The sequence below is a fragment of the Zeus faber genome (genome assembly GCF_960531495.2).
Source record: "Zeus faber genome assembly, chromosome: 6".
NCBI classification, from domain to species: domain Eukaryota; kingdom Metazoa; phylum Chordata; class Actinopteri; order Zeiformes; family Zeidae; genus Zeus; species Zeus faber.
In genome coordinates, this window is record NC_137201.1 from 32,374,518 (window position 1) to 32,387,738 (window position 13,221).

Genomic DNA, 13,221 nt, shown 5'->3' on the forward strand with positions numbered 1-13,221 from the left:
TGTGCTTCATATATTCGTACGTCACCTTGGAATTCTACAAGAGAACGTGAAAGCATGGGCTTGTGTCCCGTTGGCCAGTAAGCAAAATTAGTCTTGTGTAATTTCATACAGGAGGAGCTATTTTTGGCTCTACAACCTCAGTCTGACACTAATCATTTGGTCAATAATAGCACAGTGTGTCTCCCGGACGTCCAGTTAGCATGCTAGTTAAGGATTACAACAGCGCGACTAAGAAATGTTTATTTGGTTAAGAGCAGTAGAGCACAATACAAATATAGAAAGAAATAACATCTTACATCAGAATTTGCATTGGCACCCTGTAAACAAAACATTATCGTACATATGGCAACGTGGACATGTCCTCTGCTTTTGTGAAAAAATCAACCAATAGAAGAAAATTTGATAGAAATTCAATCGGATTATCAAAAATAAAAATGTATTTCGAACATGGTTCACCATCCAGGACCTTCCTTTTTATCCACTGTCAGCATGTTGAAATCGCCCTTTAAATTGACTGACAAAGGACCGTGTGGATTTAAAGACACAATCCTTATGAATAAAATCCCACACACACTGGTCTGATCATTGGACGCCTGTAAACAGTTTGACTTGAGTGCTTGGCTACAGTCAGACGACGAACCTGCCGGGGCTTCCTCTCATCCTCGGTCCCGTGACAGGATCCCCAGCAGCACCGGTGTGATGCTGTGGAAGGCAAAACTGTTTTGATATGTCCCGCTCCGACCCAACCGGCCGTGACGTCCGGTTTCCTCTGAGCCTCCGGGCGGGTCCTTGCGACGTTCCCGTCCTCACTGGCGAGCTTTAGCGAAGGCCTCCCGCAGCCACAGGGAGTCCTCGTAGAGCCTCGGGTCTCCCAGGTACTCTGCCGTGCGTTTGTACTGGTAATAATACAACACCGCAGCTGCGGACACAAAGCTCCGTCAGTGGGAGAACTAAACTAAAACGAAAGCATGGAGCGTGTGGAATAATAAACCAGACCTGCTCTCTGGAAAACAAACAGGGATAGAAGGCTGTCCGTCCACACAAAGAGGTTTGAGTCCTGCCACCTTAAGTTCTGCGGAATACAGAAAGGACTCTTATTGGACTTACTGCACACACCTGACTCTGAACAACACTGTGTTGCAGACACATGCTCCAACATCAGATGATCAGTATTACAGAAACTATTTGCTCTAAGGCCTATGGCAGAGTGAGTCAAGTGGTGGGTACCGATCCAAAACTGGGTCGCGGTTCCTTTTCGACTGGACCGCAGGGTGTACATGTCCACTTATTCAAAAGTGTATGAACATATTTCATGCTTTTGTATTGAAACACTGTTTCGAACCGAAGCGTGTGCTGTCATGGCACATCACCAACGTTCCACCGATCACATCATACGGCCGGTGTCAAATTAAATCAGATCGTCACTTCATGCACTCTTAACTTTACACATTAAATGCAACTGAAAGCACTGTGGCTTAACATTTGGGTTTTGACTTAACGACTGGGTCCTCGACGTAGATCGGTCGAGAACACCTGCTCTGCGGTGCGGTTTTAAAGTATCGCTTCAGGATTCAGAGGAGGGAAACAGAAAAGGCGAATGGGTTTCACTCCTCTTGGGCGTGAGTGCGGTCGTACCAGGACCCAGCAGTGGAAGCAGATGCTGAGCGTCAGGTAGAGCGCAGAGAACACCAGCAGAGCCCGGAAGCGCTCCAGCAGTAGGGACACCAGCCCCACCTGGAACACGTAGGTGTTGAACATCATCAGTAGAATGATGATCACGTTGAACAGGATGGCGATGTCCTGGATGCTGAAAAACACAATTCATTCCATATTATTCCCGGTGCGTATTTAAAACACAAGACGACGGCGTTGTGGTCGTTCCATTTCCGTGGGCGGCAGCTCTGTTCCTGCTGTGTCCAGTGGGCCTGGGCCAGATCAGAGCTCACAGTTTATTTCCATGTGAACCGTATTTTCTAACTTTACAGTAACAAGCGGTTACAAGGCAAAACTGAAGACAAAAGTTTTTTTTGTGCTGTAATACACAGTACATATCAAGCGTAACCTCAAACACACACATCACCTCCAACTTTTCATTGCCTGACAGAGTCCCCCGGGACTGTGGAGTAGTCCGCCCGACATGATGTGTTTCGATGTTAGGGCCGAATCTTTAATCTCAATACCTTATTTTACCGCATGGACCCAACCCTTTGTGCAAAGAAAATGTATGTGGAGCAATGTTGACCGTCCTAAAACAGTTGGTTGTTTGCACTATTTACACCCGCTGCCGGATAAGCACAACCTGACTCTCAGTCCCAAAAAAAACATGTCGTTTTCCCACAGCACCTGAAGTCTGGTGCCTCGTGGATAATACAAGACAAGGCACAGAACCTAATCAACACCAGCGCTGTCCTGACACCCCTTGGTATTATTATGAAACCGTGCACTTGCCATTTATAACTCTGCTAAATATACTTCAGTCTATTTGGGATAATGGGATTATCAAGTGCCAGAAGATAAGATAACACTTTATGGATCCCAAGGGGGTAATAATACAGGATAGCGCTGTTGTTATTAACAGTCAGTGCAATGCATTACATGGTGCATCCTTGACTTTTAAACTTATGTAAATGAATCATAATAACAATAATAATAATAATAATAATAATAATAATAACGTGAAAGCACAAGGGACCTACATGAAGAGCACTAGCTGGATGACGGACGCCCCCCGCAGCAGCTCACTGAAGGAGTTGACGAACAGGTCGTAGGCCAGCAGGGTGAGCTGGATCAGCAGCACCAGGGAGTAGCTGCTGGTCTGGAGCATCTTCCCCCGGTCCGTGTCCGTGTCCCTCCCCCGCCGCGACTGTGACTGGGGCGGACACCGGTCTGGAAATCAACCCTTCGGCCGCAGAGACCCTACATGTTGGGGGGAGGCTCCGGTGTGTCCCTTCCCCGACGGCCGTGTTGGGATCCGAGCGGTGCAGCCCCAACCCCGTTGACCCTCGTTCAGGTGGTTCTTCCCGGATAAGAGGCCGGTCTACATTCGGTCCATCGGTCTCCTGGCAACAAACCGAAGGCCCCGTAGGCCCTGGCCCCGTCCCTGTAAAATGCACAACAACGAGTGAAAATAACAACAATAACAACCGCATCCGCCCGGTCCCGCACCGCCCTCCGCCCGGTGCTCCAACCGGCGGCTGGAACGTGCCTGCGGCTGGAACGAACCTAAAGCCGTTGGGTCCAGACGGCCGCGGGGAGGTCGGGAGGGGGATTACGGGGGTCAAAGTCAGTTCAGCGGACGTACGAACCCGGGACCGAACCCTCCCACTCCGCCTCCTTTCCTCCAACGGGAGGAGCTTTCACGTCCGAACTCCTCGCGTCGGACCGTGTCTCCTACGTTCCCCGCCGGTCCCGCCCCGCTCCCCGGCGTCCAGGCAGGCGGCGTGACGCGGGTGAACCGGTGTGGAACGGTTTGATCGAATAAATGCGGTGGGGGGGGAAAAAAAACACCGAACCGAGCAGCTGGACCCTGCCCCTGCCCCTGCCCCTGCCTCAGCCTCAGCCTCAGCCTCAGCCCCTGCAGCTAACGGCTAACGGCTAACAGCTAACGGCTAGCACGGATAGCGGTATAGCATTTCCATGGCAACGCGCCTTACCGTACGTCTCCTAATCATGCGCAAGCTAAACACGTTTGAACGTTTGAAAAAGGGTTAAATGAATAATTGGTTCATACATATTTTTGTCTTCTTCAAGGTCAAGTTCAAGATCGAATGGTTATGAAATATTAAGATGTCAAAAAATTAAAATCTACGAACTTTCTTGTTTTTCCCTGTTTCTTGTTCATTGCCCTTCGATTGCATGAAATGCGCCAATGAGTAAAATAAAACACATAGATTAATACATTCAATAATAAAATGATGACGATAAAATATATTGAAATGTTAAGAATAATAATTATTATTATACCAATATATTGATAATAGTTACAGTTGAAATAATATAATTATTATTCTTATTCTTATGATTTATTATATGCATTGCTATCATTTTTATGATTTAATATATAATTATAACTATATTATTATAATTATTATTATTATTATTTAGTTGCAAAAGAAAATCTAAATAAAGTCATTAGAAAGGCCTTGTGCGCAGATTTGAGTGTGCGCGCTACACTGACCTTTTCGGTATGTGACGGTGCGGTCCAGCGCCGCCCAGCGGCCGCAGCAGGTACCGCTCCTGCCGAAGGGTGCGGGGCGCACACACCTGAGCGCTGCGCGGTGCAGGTGAGTGCGTCAAGTTATTTCCAGGCGATAAAACAACATTGTGCGGATAAACCCGTGTTGAATTTGAACGTGTTCTAAGTCAGCCCGCTCATGGGAGTGTTCTGAGGGAACGTGAAGCGTTGGTTGTATCATTGCGTCCTGAAAACTAATGACAGCGACGTTTCGTCACTTTCCGCTGAGTGATGTTGTTTACACCCAAGTTATTCCCTTTTACCTGATTTATGGACCAAGCGTGTGTTTCTCTCACGCATACGAGTTGTTTTCTAGTCACGCGTGGGGTTTAGCAGCGTGTTCTGTGGCAGTGGCCGACCTTGGAAACGTCCCTTCAGGCTGAAGGAGCTCGTCGTGTTGACCGTGTTTGCTTCGCCGGCCGCTTTGTCAGAGGAACCTGCACCTTTGCACCAGGATCCTGCTGAAGTGGTGGACGTGGTGGTGGTGTGTTGTGGCGTGTCAGGCCTGGGAGTCGGACCCGTGTGACTGTTTGCTCTCTGGGTACCTGCACCTTTGCACCAGGATCCTGCTGAAGTGGTGGTGGTGGTGTTGTGTGGTGGGTCAGGCCTGGGAGTGTGACTGTTTGCTCTCTGGGAACCTGCCCTGCCGTGCAAACCTTCTGTTATGTAGAAAGTAAATTTGGGTCCATCTGTTCAACATGGATGATTTCACAAGAGGAAGACGACATATACAGCACAGGGGAAATGATCTATCTATCTATCTATCTATCTATCTATCTATCTATCTACCGACCATGTGCATTGCTACCATTTACCTTAAACATAACCTGTGCATTGGTCTCCGGATTATTTTTAACAATGGGAACAACAATGTAAACAGCTCCTGCTTCGCCTCTATTTATCGTACATCGAAAAATCACCCAAACACAACACGGCTTCCACATATCCTCGAGCAAGATTGCTTGCAATTAGACTATTATACCAATGCAAACCATTGCAAATGTGTTATTTGCATGGGAAAGCTCCCATGGCTGTCTGGCCGCCCTCCCCTCCCAGAATGCAACCGCAGTGCTCCTCACACGACACAATCCTGTTTCTTTTGACTGTTTACATCCTGGTAGAGCCGCTGCATGACAACACAGTCAGAGCCTCTGTCCGTGAAAGTCAAACAGCATCTGATCCCAGCTGTACGCGTCTGGATGTCCCGGAAAAACCCGTCACAAAACTCCAGGAATGTCAATGAGTCTTCTCTGGAGTCCTACAGGAGTTGTGTGGTTTCAGGTTATCTGTTCACGGCAGCTGTAGATAGTGTTTAAAGTCACAGCACACCTTGTGTTTGACAAAGGAGGAGCTGTCGCTGATCTCACAGAGTATTAATGCAGAAGGTTAAGGTTGTCTGTGAATTGGTTGAATTGATTTACTTCTTTGAGAAATTGATCAGTTTTCCATGACATTACAAGTTAATATTGGTTTGCTGGCATTGGAGTTTTCACTGGTAATGGATAACTTGAATAACGTGGCCTAATGCTTAATTAAACATTGAAGCACTTTCCATGCACGTCAGGTGAAAGCAGTGGGTGTAACGTCAAATCCCAAACTAACAGACAGGAGTGGAAAGCAGTACTTAGTACCATCCTTCAGTACACTTGAGCTTTTCCTTTTGATGGAACTCTCTGCTTTGATCCACTTATTTAAAAACAAATATCATACTATTGTTTTATTTTATGCATCTGCAGGTACTTTTTATTGCCTCTAAAATACTTATTCAAACAAGTGCTACAGTTTTTTTTTGTTTTTTTTCCAATATAAATGGGTTACCTTTTACGTTTCAGTAGCTAAATAGGAAACCATTAAACCAACAGAAACTCAAACCTCAGCATTTGACGCTTAGAGGTTTATGTCCTCACACATAAACGTATACTTTAACTTTTTATACTTGAGTAGAATTTGGATTGGAGGACTTTTACTTTGGTCAGAGTAATGTTTTCTTAGGGTGTTTATACTTTTACTTTACTATAGGTATGAGTACCTTTTCTTACGTTGCTTGCCAGACAACCTTCAGTTGGACACCAAAGCCCTGATTTCTGCCTCTTTGCAGTAATGTCTAACTGGCTAAACGATGCAGAGGTTTTGGAGGGCCATGGCAGTGGTGAGGGGTCTTCGTGGAGCCCCAGGCACAGGAGAGTCCCCGTAGGGAGCCCCAGGCCGGGGAGAGGCTCCGCAGGGAGCCCCAGGCCGGGGAGAGGCCCCGCAGGGAGCCCCAGACTGGGGAGAGTCCCCGCAGGGAGCCCCAGGCTGGGGACAGTCCCCGCAGGGAGCCCCAGGCTGGGGACAGTACCCGCTGGCAGCCCCGGACCGGGCATAGGTCTTGGCCCAATGACCTCGCCCAGCACCAAGGACACGACCCTGGGATCTCCGCAGGCAGAAACTATGGACAAGGCCAGAGAGCTGTTTGTGCTGTGTGATAAAGAGGGGAAAGGATTCATCACCAAGAGAGACATGCAGGTAGGAAGAAGGTGGAAAGTAAAACGATACAAAAAAAAAAAAAAAAAGGTAATTTTAGAATGATTTTACTATTAATCTGTTGATTTTTAATCTTGTTTCTTTTTGGTAAAGAGATTAGAAGATGAGTTGCCTCTGTCTCCGGAACAACTGGAGGCCGTGTTTGAGAGTCTGGACCGAGAGAGCAACGGATTCCTCACCCCTGTCGAATTTAACTCGGGGCTTGGTGCGTTGGGTCACGTTCCAATGGTTAAATCTGCTTCTCGCGCAGAGTTCCTCGAGAACAGATTGTCCTGACGCTGCCGTGAGCAGGATGGAGGTTTGTTTGTCAATCCCTGTCGTTCTCTTCCGTCAGGGGAGATGATGGGTCTGGATGAGTCTTCAGAGCAGAGTCCAGGGGGCGCAGAGGAACATGAGGACCCTGGAGGCTGGAGCCAGGACCCGAGCACGGCCAGGTTTCTGACCCTACTGACGGAGTTGGGATCCGACAAACTCCTCAAAGAGTAAGAAGCGTCCTCCGATCGTGAGATAGAGCTAAGCCTCATATTAATATTCCACTGTGAGAAAAATCTCCAGGGCTTTTTAAAATTATTTCAGCATCTGCAAATCTTCATACGAGTTCAGTGGATTGATTCCATGCATCTGTGTGCTGTGGTGTGTGTGTGTGGTGTGTTGTGTTGTGTTGTGTGGTGTGCTGTGTGTCAGTCCGTGGGAGGTTTGTTCCTTATGGTGTGGGCTCCAGAGAGACAGACCAGAGTTTGTGAAAGTCCTGGAGGACGTCCTGGTCCACGCGGTGTCAAACCTCCAGGACTCTTTCAAGGAAAGAGACACCCTGGAACAGGCCCTGCGCAGGTTCACACCACTTCCTCCTCGCTTTTTGTGCCTCTCAATCAGTGGCACGCGCAAATTACGGTCCCGCAGAGGCTTCCATTAGAATCTGACCCGTATCAAATGTGCGGTTTGCTCGTTTCAGACGGGAGAGCGAACACGATCGGGTTGTTCGATCCATTTATGAAGAAATGGAAAGTCAGCTGAGAGAGGAGAGAGAGAAGCAGCAGGCAGAGGTATAAACCCACTGTGTCATTTAAACACAGCGTTGAAGTCATCATCACATAAATATCATCATATCCAATGATGTCATTACTCCATCCAGGATAGTGTTAAACAGCGGGAACGAGCGCAGCAGCTTCAGGACGAGCTGAAGACTCGGGAGCAGGAGCTGGAAAGCTCGCTGGCCAATCAGAGAACAGTAGGCGCCCCATCAAGACGAGCACCGTCACCAGGTGGTCCGGCGCTTTAGTGAAGGAAGCCTGTGGTGTCTGTTTGCCCTCAGCTGGAGACGAGGATCCGGCTCCTGAGCTGCGAGCACCTGGATGTGAAGGAGCAGAACCAGAAGCTGCAGAGCTTCACCCTGCAGCTCCAGGAGCAGCTGGAGAGCAGCCAGGCGGAGCTGTGCGACGCCCGGGACAAACTCAATCTCATCCACTTCGACGCCGAGCAGGAGCAAACAAACAGACAGAGGTAGGCAGTCACTCCGGGCAGATGGTTGGATTAATGCCGTCGTTACGCCAGGCTACCGGCATGGAGCACATCTGGCTTCATGACGACTCTTTGTGTGTTTTCCCTTTTCCGGTTTAGAAATGTGCTGAAGGTGTCAAGAAACATCCAGAAAGAGAAGGATAGTCTGCTAAGGCAACTGGAACTTTTAAGGTGGGTGCAGAACCGAAAGATTTATATGGCAAGATTTATATAAAAAAAAAAAAAAGGAATATCCCAATTCTGTATCTAGCGCGCACATTTAACTGTACGTGTCATGAGCCGCACAGCCCACTGTGACCCCGGGTCTCCACGTCCTGCTTTTCAAAGACGGTTCTCTCTCCTCCGTTCAGGGACATGAACAAAAGGCTTCGAGATGAGAAAGACGCTCACCAGTCCCAGAAGAGGGTTAGTCACACTTCTGTGTACCCCCCTCTCTCCAAGACTCCGTATCCCTGCGGACCCCCCTGCGGCCCCTGGACACACTCTTTTTTACCCCTTCTAAGATAGGTATTCCGGCGGGATGGCACCTGAACTGTGTGGACAGAAAATGTATTTCTGCCGATCAGGTTTCGCTGGGAGCCGTGGCAGCGTTTATCTGTCTGGCCGCTGTTTGTCGGGTTTGGGTCATTTCTGCTGTTCCCAGGTGATGTGATGGTTGGGCTCCGCGGTCCTGTGGTGCGTGTTCACTAGAGATGTGCAGCTTTATTCATCTGGAAAAAAAATCCTATTTATTGTGCCGCACAGAACAAGAAGCAGTAATACTTAATCCCTGTTCCACTCGAGAGTTCTAAAGAACAAACCTCACAGAATGAACGCAACGCAATGGATTCCACTATTCAGTTTGTTAAATTTTGCATTAATGAGTACAATGTCAAAGTACTTTGTACTTCAATAAATGAATCTGCTGTGTGAGTTGTTGTTTATTACATACAAATAACATGACATACATTCTAACTGTATATTATGCTAGGAAAAGGGGACGATGCCAAGATACATTTATCAAACTTAAATATACCACCTGATCGAAGCACATACATACAGTTATTTTATTTTCTATTTAAACATTTTCTATCTATTTTAAACATTTCTTTCTGCCTCACTCTTTGAAAAAACCTTTACAGAATCCTAGTATTTCAAAGACTTTGCAGAAGAAGGGCTCTTTGATAGGTAACTACATACTGCAAGACAAGCCAATTGAAAGGTGTGTGGAACCCAATCACGTGTTAGGATGCATACGGTGTTTAAAACGCTGCTGGAAGTTGACTTAAGGGACTAATTCCGTGTCCCGTTAACTTAAAAGACAGCTGAGTACGTCCAGTCAGCCTGAGCAGCAGCCAGAGGCGGCGTCGAACCAGCCCAAGAGACACCTTCCAGCAGGAGGTTTCAGCGGCAAAACTGGAGCACAGGCCAAAATTCAGGTAAATATTGACAATAAATATACAATAAGCAGCCCCGCACCCAGTCCAACAACCACCTGGCGAGAGAGAATGATGCAAATATTGGTTTAAATAAATATGTATTTGGTTAAACCATAAGAAAACAACTAAATTTGTTTTATGGTAATGTTTTGTGCTTTCGAAAATATTTAGATGAATGAAAAACTTTTTTTTTTTTCTTCTTCTTCTCCAGAGCAGAGTAGTTAATCCTCAGCGAGTCTTCAAGGTTGTGTTTCTGGGAAACTCCGGGGTGGGAAAGACGTCCTTCATCCATCACTACTGCACGGGACGGTTCTCCAACACCATGTGCTCCACTGTGGGTAAGCGACGTCCAGGGACCAGGTTCAAATATATTTATCTTATCCAACACCCCCTACATACATGCACGTACATGAATCCCCGCTGGAGTGACTGAATGGTCTGTTCCAGGTATAGACTACCAGATGAAGAACATCACTCTGGGCTCCACCTCGGTGGTTCTTCAGCTCTGGGACACCGCAGGACAGGAGAGGTTTGCAGCACAACACCCACATTTATTTTGGAAAATTATCCTTTTTTTAAATTGTATATTTTGTAATATATTCGAAAAGTCCATCGGAATATAAGAAAGGAATCATGCAAATGCAGTGTCTTTCGGAATTATTTGCCCCCTAAAAAGATTGATACTCAGTTCAATGAAAATATGCGGTAAATTGAACCTTTAATTTAAGCAAAATGAATGAGTGTCACAATCGTTGGTGCCACTACGTCAGGCGTGGTATGATGTATAAGTATCATCCCATTTACTGTATAATTTACTTTTTTTTTTTTTTTTTTTTTTAAGTTTACCTGAGTCCCCTTAGTTCCAGTAGTCATCCAGGACTTCCTGTTTCACTGGGATGTACTGTAAATATAAGGTGACACAGCAAACAGCCAAGCCGTGCGTCAACTCGAGGAAGATTCCAGAGTACACAAATGCAATAAGTTTAAGTCTGCCGACCTTCATGAATCACCGGCAATAAAGAAATAGAGTAACACCTGAAAATGCTTATTTAGACTTTGAGCGCAATAACAAGAAGTTTAAAACCACTGGAGCTGTGATGAACCGGTCTGGATGAGGGAAGAGGACGCTACAGGACGTAGGGTGACGTGAGGGTGATCCAAATAGCGCAGTGTTTTGTTTTCGGGACACCAGCCTCAAACCTCAAAAATAGGGCGAAAAAAAACAAACCGTCATTGACAAACCCTGCAAAACCTCGAATGTCAATACATCAGATCTGTGTTCATGGAAAAACATGTTTCCGTGGCCTCGGGGTGTCCCACCTCCGCTCACCAGGTTCCGCAGCATCACGCAGCAGTATTACCGCAAGGCAGACGGAATCCTCGTCCTGTACGACGTCACGAGCTCCTCCTCCTTCACCGGCGTCAGGGAGTGGATGGACTGCGTGCAGGTCAGTGAGACCCGCAGGAAGCGCTTCCTTTTAGGGTATTGATCTGAGAGAAACTATTTGGATTATGGGTTTTTTGTTTTTTTTTTGTTTGTTTTTTTAGCTTGAATGACTTTTTGAGTTGGACTTATCTTTATAGACACAGTCAGTTGTTACACAGCACAAGTCTGGGTTTTATTTTTCTGGGTTTAAAGCGTTTCCTCCCACCGTCAAAGACATGCATGTTAGGGGGGTTGATACTCCCGTCGGGGCCCCTGACCAAGGCACCGTACAAAGAGCTGGGGTTGGTCCCCGCGGGCTGCACTGTGGCTGCCCACCGCTCATAGGGGCTGTATGGGATGGATCAAATTCAGAGGAAAATGTTCATTCTCGATGTAAAAATGAGAAATGACAAAACTCAAAGCCAAGAATGTGGGGAAAGTGAAACAGCCTCCATCGCTGCTCCACTTCACTGTCCTCTTGCAACTTTTTTGCCCCGACTGTATGGCTGGAATATGAAGACAAAATCAAATATGTATAAACAGTATATAGTTGTAAATTTCCCCGGTGTGGAACTAATAAAGCTTTATCTTATCTTAGCCTATCTTATATTGCATTAATTTTTTGGATGAATATCTTAATATCACTAATTTGACAATATATATTTACAGACTAGAAATATTAGAGGGACAATCATAAGTAATGTTGATATTATCGTCATTGATTAGAACAGTCTATAAAGAACAAAACAAAAACAAAAGTGCATGACCTTCTGTAATGCTCCTTAAAAACAACATTTAACTACTTCATCATATCTTGTCTCAGATCACAATATTGATATTATATTGATAAATCTCCCAGCCCTTCTCGAGCCCTACCTCTCTTGTCATGAGGGATTTTATTGACTCCCGTCATGATCTTATCTATGAACCAACGGTTGTTGTTCCTGTAATTATGTGGTGAAAACATTCATCCGTGCGTTGTTTTAAACTTCCCCTTGCGGGGCAGCAAGGCCTCATATTCGCGGCGGAAAGCGTCCGTCGCCAGAGCGTGTTGTGACGCGTCGTCAGTCTGCCGCAGGAGAGGAAGGCTGACGGAGCGGTGCTGATGCTGCTGGGAAACAAGGTGGACGCGCCCGACACGCGGGGCAGGGAGGTGACGACCGGCGCGGGCCAGAGTCTGGCGCAGGTACCAGCCCGCACACGCACTCAGAGCCTCCGGCTGGGTAAATAACGTTTTTTTCCAGAACGTTTTGGTAAGTCCTTTGGTGACAGTAGTTCAACCGTAACGTAAGCACAACATGACCTGCCCATGGATGTCTTTAATCAAACCCTCTTGGTGCGCTCGTCACAGTCCGCTTTGAATCATGAAAAATGTTTGTGCCGTGACCCGCAGCAGCACGAGGCGGTGTTCTACGAGTGCAGCGCCAAGACGGGATACAACATGGAGGAGCTGATGCTGGAGTTGGCTGGGTATTCACGCCCCCCCCCCCCCCCCCCCCCGCCCCCGTTGCCCCCATCAACACGTGAGCGCCTGTCGTCAGACGTGTTGTTAAGGACGCACTGTTCCTCTCCTCTTAGGATGCTGGCGTCTCAGGAAGACCGGCAGTGTCTGGACACGCTGCTGCTGACGGACGACTCCGCTAGGAGGAGCTGCTGCAAATAGAGGGGGTGGGGGGTGCTCTTGTGTCAGGGGGGGGGATTACGTTTTGTTCACCGGGGTTCGCCTGCAACGGGTGTGAAAATGGTGAAACGATCCCCAAATGACTGTATTCAAACTCTGACCGCTGGCTGTTTGACCCGTTTTGATTCACAGAGCAGACGCAAACTCAGTGTTCTGTCTGTTTCTGGCGCCGGTACTGTCCCAGCGAAGGATACTTTTCTTTAACCGTCGTCCTGTATTAAAAAATGCCTTCACAGAAGCGCCCGGTGTGTGCGGTCGTTTTTAAGTGTGTGACGCCGACCCCCCCCCTCGGCCGCCAGCTGGAGGCAGCCGTGCTCTCTCTGTGTGTGTGTGTGTGTGTGTGTGTGTGTGTGTGTGTGTGTGTGTGTGTGCGTGTGCGTGTGCGTGTGCGTGTGCGTGTGCGTGTGCGTGTGCGTGTGCG

At 47.4% G+C, this 13,221-nt stretch overlaps 2 protein-coding genes across 4 annotated transcripts; one reads left to right on the plus strand and one right to left on the minus strand.

The window, feature by feature from the left end:
• Positions 1-116: 116 nt before the first annotated feature.
• tmem138 (transmembrane protein 138) lies at positions 117-3,548 on the minus strand. Of its 3 annotated transcripts, XM_080003121.1 has the most exons (5): positions 3,223-3,548; positions 2,697-3,100; positions 1,636-1,807; positions 997-1,072; positions 117-919 (listed from the first exon to the last, which is right to left on the minus strand). In XM_080003121.1, exons 2-5 carry the CDS (start codon positions 2,822-2,824, stop codon positions 807-809), a joined length of 489 nt encoding a protein of 162 aa, XP_079859247.1. In that variant the 5' UTR covers positions 2,825-3,100; positions 3,223-3,548; the 3' UTR covers positions 117-806. The 3 variants fall into 3 exon arrangements, with proteins under 3 accessions (XP_079859247.1, XP_079859248.1, XP_079859249.1); XM_080003122.1 differs by having other exon boundaries at positions 2,697-3,548; XM_080003123.1 differs by having other exon boundaries at positions 863-1,072.
• A 704-nt stretch (positions 3,549-4,252) lies between these two features.
• Positions 4,253-12,782, plus strand: cracr2b (calcium release activated channel regulator 2B; the record flags this gene model as incomplete). Its single annotated transcript, XM_080002952.1, has 15 exons — positions 4,253-4,283; positions 6,333-6,739; positions 6,851-6,962; positions 7,092-7,239; positions 7,442-7,588; positions 7,710-7,800; positions 7,890-7,985; positions 8,070-8,257; positions 8,375-8,446; positions 8,626-8,744; positions 10,141-10,222; positions 11,027-11,141; positions 12,198-12,305; positions 12,513-12,589; positions 12,698-12,782. The coding sequence occupies exons 2-15, from the start codon at positions 6,335-6,337 to the stop codon at positions 12,780-12,782; spliced, it is 1,845 nt and encodes a 614-aa protein (XP_079859078.1). The 5' UTR covers positions 4,253-4,283; positions 6,333-6,334.
• Between the last annotated feature and the right edge of the window lie 439 nt (positions 12,783-13,221).